Genomic DNA, 6,967 nt, shown 5'->3' on the forward strand with positions numbered 1-6,967 from the left:
GGGGTGGTTGCTTTTGTAGTTCAGGACTTGGTCTGTGTGTGTGGCTTTCCTGTATATCTTTGTAGTGAATTCTCCGTTCGGTGTTCTCTGTACCATCACGTCTAGGAATGGGAGTTGGTTGTCCTTTTCTTCTTCTTTCGTGAATCGGATTCCTGTGAGTGTGGCGTTGATGATCCGGTGTGTGTTCTCTATTTCTGTTTTTAATGATTACAAAGGTGTCATCCACATATGCAAAGATTAGAACAAACAGTCTTACCGCAAATTCAACCCAAACTCTGGGTCAGATATGTGGATTCCCACATCTAATAGAAATTCTGATCTGAAATCTAATAGAATTCAGATTTTTTTTTTTCAAATGTGTATAGGATCTTGGTCAAACCACACTTAGCATTGTGCACCATTCTGGCCTCCATATGAAAAGGACATAGAAGCAACAGACATTTCAGAAAGCGTTTACATGATGGTATCAGAACTAAGATTAAAGCTGTTGGAAAACATTGAAGGGGACTTTTATGTTCTTCAGTAAAAAGAAGTCTTGGAGGTGAATTGAGAGTGGTCTTTACATGAAGAATGAGTTGGATAGGGTAGAAATGGAGAGAATCCAAAACTAGGAGCCATCAATTCAACATTGAAGACCCCAGACAAAATCATAAGCTCTCTTGAAAACTTCTGAATGGACAATAGTCTTTTTGGTACTAGTCTTGTATATAACTGCCTTTTGTTTCTGACATGCCAATGCATTTCTTCATGTCTGTTGATGTATAATAAAATATCATGATGTAAAAAGACATGCTGCAAAATTTCCTTTTTAAACATAACAATGGAACGATGAGGCTCTGTACGAAGGCTGAGAAGGGGAGGAAGTCAATTTGCTGCTTTGAGGAATTCATCAATTTATTTATTTTTAGGATGTGGGCATTGCCACTGAATTGAGTGACTTGATAAGCCATTTCAGAGGCAGCTAAGATTCAACTTGAATGCTGTGGTTTGCAGATAAAGTCAGCAGATTTCCTTCTGAAAATCCCCTTCTAAGATTTGTTTATGGAATCTGGTTGTATATTGCTTAACCAGTAATTATTGCTAATCCCTATTTGTCCTAGTAAAGGTGCTGGTGAGCTGGAGCCTTGAACTGCTGCAATCCTTGTGGTGTAGGGACAACCACAGTGCTGCTTGGAAGGGAATTCCAGGATTTCTATCCAGGAACAGCAATACTGTGCCAATTCTGGATTGTGAATAACTTGGAAGGGAACTTGCAGGTGGTGGTGTTAATGTGCATTTGCTCCCCTTGTCCTAAATTGATAGAGGTCACTGGCTTGGAAGGTGCTATTGAAAGTGCTATTAGTGAAGCAGATATCAACTAACATAGAGTCGTAGTCATTGTGTCATACAGGATGGAAATAGAGCCTTCAGAAGAGCCCTTCCATGCTGACCAGATTTCCCAAATTAAAATAGTCCCATTTATCCATATTCCTATAAACTTTTCCTCAGACGCTGCCTGACTGGCTGTGCTTTTCCAGCACCACTATTTTTGCCTTTGATCTTCAGCATCTGCAGTCCTCACTTTCTCCTATTCATGTGCCTGTCCAAATGCCTTTTAAATACTGTAACTATAACCATCTCTACCACCTCCTCTGACAATTCATTCCACAGACCCAGCAGCCTCTGTGTGGAAAAAGTTGTCCCTCTGGTCCCTTTTTAAATCTTTACCGTCTCACCTTAAACCTCTGTCCTCTAGCTTCAATTTCTCCTACCAAGGGGAAAATATCTTTGTTGTTCACCTTATCTATGCCTCTCATGACCTTATAAATCTCTATAAGGTCACTCCTAAACCTCCTACACTCCAGGTTGGTTAAAAAGTCTCTGCCTATCCAGCCTCTCCTAACTCAACCCTCCAGTCTCTGTAACATCCTTGTGAATCTTTTCTGCACCCATTCCAATTTAATGCTATCCTTCATAAAGCGTGGCAATGAGAACTGTATGCAGTGACCTAACCATTGTCCTATACAGCCACAACAGGACATACCAACTTTTTTTTACTCAATGCTCTGGTCAATGAAGGCAACTGTGCAAAATGCCTCTTTCACCACCGTGTCTACCTATGACATCACTTTCAAGGAGCTATGTACTTGAAGTCCTAGGTGTCTCTGTTTGACAACACTCCCTAGGACTTGATCATTAACTGTGTAAGTCTTGCCCTGGTTTATCTTAACAAAATGCATTATCTCACGTTTGGCACAGTGGTTAGCACTGCTGCCTCACAGCGCCAGAGACTGTGTGGAGTTTGCACATTCTCCCCGTGTCTGCGTGGGTTTCCTCCGGGTCCTCCGGTTTCCTCCCACAGTCACAAAGATGTGCGGGTCAGGTGAATTGGCCATGCTAAATTGCCCGTAGTGTTAGGTTGTAGGGGTATGGGTGGGTTGCGCTTCGGCGGGTCGGTGTGGACTTGTTGGGCCGAAGGGCCTGTTTCCACACTGTAAGTAATCTAATCTAATCTATTTAAATTAAAATCTCTCTGTCACTCAGCCCATTAGCCCAGCTAATCAAGATCCCTTTGTAGTTTTAGATAACCTTCCGCTGTCCACTAAACTATTCATTTTGATCTTATCTGCAAACTTACTAACCATGCTTCCTCTATTCTTGTCCAGATTGTTTATATAAATGACAACTGTGGACATAGTCCCGATCTTCGTGGAACATACAGTTGATTCTAATCATGAACTGAAATACTGGAGAACATTTGCATTGCTATTTAATGTAACATCTTTATCAATGGTTTTGTAATCTTTTGTTAAACCTTTTTAAAAAGATGAAGTCAGTGAATTGGGACACAGATTCAGCAAATTTCAAACTTTCTGCAACGAAGCAGAGTCTGATACACAAACTGAAGAATTGGGCAACAGACCTGATGCTGGAAGCATAACTGGAAGACGACCAAATTCTGCCCAGCCATTCTTCACAAGAGATCTGGTAACTAATCTGAACCATGTCCTGCCTTTGCTTGTTTTTTTTTGTACTAATTTGGGTCAGGGACGTTTCTTACTCTAGTATCTTTGTGCTTAACTTGTAGGTTGAAAATTACAGATTGAAATATTCAAATAGAATGAACAAGTGATCTCCAGTTAGGAAACATTCATGGAATTAAAGTTATGCATAACTGTTCTTTATAAAACGATTTGCTTTTGGGGATTTGGGTAACACTAGTCAGCGTATTGACCAATTTTGGTTGCCCTTGGGTGCATCGAGTCAAACTACAGATTGTACAGGAATTGTGATCCACAGCAGGCAACTTATCTAAAGGATTATTCCAATTGTATAAACAAGGGATTATATTAATTCCGAAATTTATTTCTGTCTCTGCAGTGGAACTGTAGGCTCGGAGGAAGTGAGGGTTATGGTTGTGTTTCAAACCCACCAAAGTCATGTAAGTGTTAATGTTTTGTCATTGCTGTATCTTTTCCATAATTTAAGAAGCCATGAAATATTTTGTACAAGGATCTAATGTCCAGGGAAACTATGCTAATCACTATTTTAAAGTAAAGCATTAATAAAATAAAGAGGCCACATTAGATTTTGTTAAATTAAGTTGTATAGTGCCATTTTCTTGATTCAGACTAAGACAATGCACACTAAATTTGGCCCTGTCATCCCTATTGTAAATCTATGACCTATTAATATAGTGCACAAGTTGTTGTAGCACTGTGTTTGTATTTGTATGCAAACAGAAGCATATAGCTTCACACCACACTTCAAGACTGAATATGGACTACAGCTGTTTCTGTTCAAACTGTCACAAAAGTACCATTTATATGAAATACAGAACATTCAACGAGAAAAAAACATGCCTGTCAGATTGAACACAAAGGAAAAAGAATAGGAGAAAAACCATTTAGCCTCCTTGGGTCTGCCCTGCTGTACAATAAGCTCTGACTGTGACTTTAGCTCCACTTTTCTGTCTGTCGCACCGCACACTATCACCATAATATTTTAGATCGAAATCTGTTTTGACTCAGTCTGAATGTAATCAACAATAGTATCCATTGTTCTCCGATGAAGAACATTCCAAATACTAACAATACTGAGAAAAGAAATTCCTGCTGATCTATCATATTTTGAAACTGTGCTCCCATAGTTATACATTTCCTAAAATATTCTCATTGCCTACTGTAAAGTTCTCTTGTAATCTTATTTTAATAACATCAGCTCTCATTCTCCTGAATTTAAATGAGTATCGTTCCAACCTTCTTCTTAAAACTGTCTCTTCATCTCAGGAATTAGCCTACTTGAACCTTCTGTGCACCATCTTCAATGCAAATATATTCATAATTTAAAAGAAGATTAAAACTGTATACAGCACTCCAGATGTGCCACACCACTGTCCTGTACAGTTGTAACCAGGGTTCATTACTTTTATACTCAATTCCCCTTGCAAAGCCATGGAATGGGCACAAATGAGTAGATAACACTACTCAAAATAGAGGAGGATTTTCCAGTTCCTGGCCAAAATTATTCTGCTAAAGCCAGCTTAGCTTGCCATTGTTTACTGCCTTCATAAGAGACTACTTTGTAAAATGGATTATAAATCTGTTAGTATGATAAAATAGAGACATGACTTTATTCAATCTAAACTGTGCAGAATATACACTCGATGCTTTTTAAATGCTTGCCATTGCAGTTATTAGACCAGTAATGGATCATCCTCACACAAGAAACATAAAGAAAAGTGACCCTGTAGCAAAGTAAGTGTGTTGGACTTCGTTAGTTGTTTCCTTTTCTTTTAAAGCCTGCAATATAATTTGTACAAAAGATTCAAATATATACTTAACTTTGATAATTGTTGTGTTGACTTTGTCTGCCTTTCCACTATTCTCTGCAATATTTAGACTAACTTCCAGGACACGTGATTTTCCTTTTTTTTTCATTTCCTTTCCCCACTCCACCCTCATGCTAGAGGTACCATTCCCTCTTGGATATTTTTATTCTGCATTCCATCACACTGAGTTTTTTTCTGTTCTTTCCTGACACTTCTTGCAATGAAAGCATTTGTTCAGATTTTCTCAACCCATGCCTACGATTTCATATTGTTTTGTATATGAGCAAGGCAGTCTTCCAATTCCATGTTCAACAGACCAAGTGGCTATTTTTCTACATCCATTTAATTCATGTGTGATCCTGATCTGACTTATTTTGGTTTTCTCAAACAACTTCTCCTCTACCCTTCTAAACTCTTATGTTATTCAAACTTATGTCAGAATTTTGAACAGTAACGTCTTGATGGACACAATGCTGCCTTCTGGCCCTTGCTGTATTATGGCAAAATTTGAGCTTGTGAAGCTATTGAATATAAATATTATTATTGATACTAACTTTAGAATCCTTTGTGAAAAGAGACAAATTTTATCCCATCACACTTTAGATATTTTTATTTTATTTGAATTCCCTTGCCAACAGGACTTTTAATTATCGTCAAATTCAGCTACACTTTAGGTGTGTGTTTCAGCAAAGATTTAATTACGTTAAAGTGCATCTTAACATTGACTCACTTGTTTCACTTCAACATCATTAGGCAACACATTTGCCACAAACTTCCTGTTGTGGTCTGCCTGTGCAAGTGCCCTTTCCTACAACACCTACACTCTGTCTCTCCTAGTGTTGTATTCCTGGCTTTTCTCTCTAGCCTCTCCTGGCATTGTTTCCAAACCTTATGTACCATGTTTTTCTTTTGTGGGGAGGGTACACCGGGTTACTACTTAAATGCTCTTGTTATGAATTTTTCTCCACCTATGCTCCATCCAGTGGTCGATATTGTTCAGCGCAAGTAGTCCTAGAATCCGCACAATTTTTTGCCCCCAGACGGAGCTCGTCAGTCTACAACAGTTTTTTTTTTAAATGTCATATCTACATTATATTTTGTTTATATTTAGTGATGAATTTTATTTTGCTAATTATTTCAGCTAAGAATGCATAGTACTACACATGTACAGTACGGTATTCTAGCTTGTGCATTTTATTTGGAGTGGGAAATATCTGAAGTAGTCAGTTCGGACTGACTTAACACTAATTTCTACTGTAACTATATACTTACAAAGTCACAATTTTAAGGAACACAAACAACTAAATGAAATTGTATTTTCAATTTAAGGTATTTTGAATATAAGCAAAACTGGGAGACTTTCAAAGCTCCTGGAGAAAAAGATAGGAAAGAACTGCGATGGGGGATAAGGGTATGTACTTCTAATCCTTTACTGTCACACAGTCAAATTTAAAGGGACATTGTCAGGACTGAGTTGTTTCAAGTATATTTTGTTCTTCCCTAGGAGCAAATGCTTTATAATCACCAACTACGTCTGGTGAGTGGTCTCTTTTCTAGTTTCCCATTGATTCTCATTATTCTCTATCCCCAAAACAGTAATATTAGCTGAGTTCTCTGAACCATAGTTGTAACACTTAATCTGAATTTACATTATTTTAAACTTCATGGAATCCCTGGTGTGGAAGCAGGTCATTCAGCCCATTAAGACCACACCAACCCTCCAAAGAGCATCACACCCAGACCCAATCCCTGTAACCCTACAATCCCCTTGGCTAATGCACCTAGCCTGTAGATCCCTGGACACTGTGTGCAATTAAGCATGGCCAGTCAACCTAATCTGCATATCTTTGGACTGTGGGAGGAAATCAAAACACCTGGAGGAAACCCACACAGACACTGGGAGAATGTGCAAACTCCACATAGTTGCCTGAGGATGGAATCGAACCTGGGTCCCTGGTGCTATGAGGCAGAAATTCTAGCCACAGTACCCCTCTTAAACATCAGCAAGCTATTTTTAATATCTTGTAATTGTAATATAGTAAATAAATACCTTTTCTAGTTTATCTACTGTATCTTCACTAATTAGTGCCAAAAATTCCAATATGTTCTTTCCAGACACTTGTAACTCTTCAACTCCTTCACTGTTTTAATTGTAAA

The 6,967-nt window shown here is 38.4% G+C and overlaps 1 protein-coding gene across 1 annotated transcript in view; it reads left to right on the plus strand.

Moving 5' to 3' along the window:
* The window catches only part of hyls1 (HYLS1 centriolar and ciliogenesis associated), a 35,606-nt gene that overhangs the window by 28,293 nt on the left and 346 nt on the right, over positions 1-6,967 (plus strand). Inside the window, exons 7-11 of the mRNA XM_043695525.2 lie at positions 2,807-2,967; positions 3,361-3,421; positions 4,673-4,736; positions 6,140-6,221; positions 6,315-6,347. Coding sequence (XP_043551460.1) covers positions 2,807-2,967; positions 3,361-3,421; positions 4,673-4,736; positions 6,140-6,221; positions 6,315-6,347 — 401 coding nt within the window. The remainder of the gene's footprint in view (positions 1-2,806; positions 2,968-3,360; positions 3,422-4,672; positions 4,737-6,139; positions 6,222-6,314; positions 6,348-6,967) is intronic.

Source organism: Chiloscyllium plagiosum, unplaced genomic scaffold (assembly GCF_037043375.1).
Source record: "Chiloscyllium plagiosum isolate Xiang-an unplaced genomic scaffold, Cpla_swu_hap1 HiC_scaffold_10, whole genome shotgun sequence".
Taxonomy (NCBI): domain Eukaryota; kingdom Metazoa; phylum Chordata; class Chondrichthyes; order Orectolobiformes; family Hemiscylliidae; genus Chiloscyllium; species Chiloscyllium plagiosum.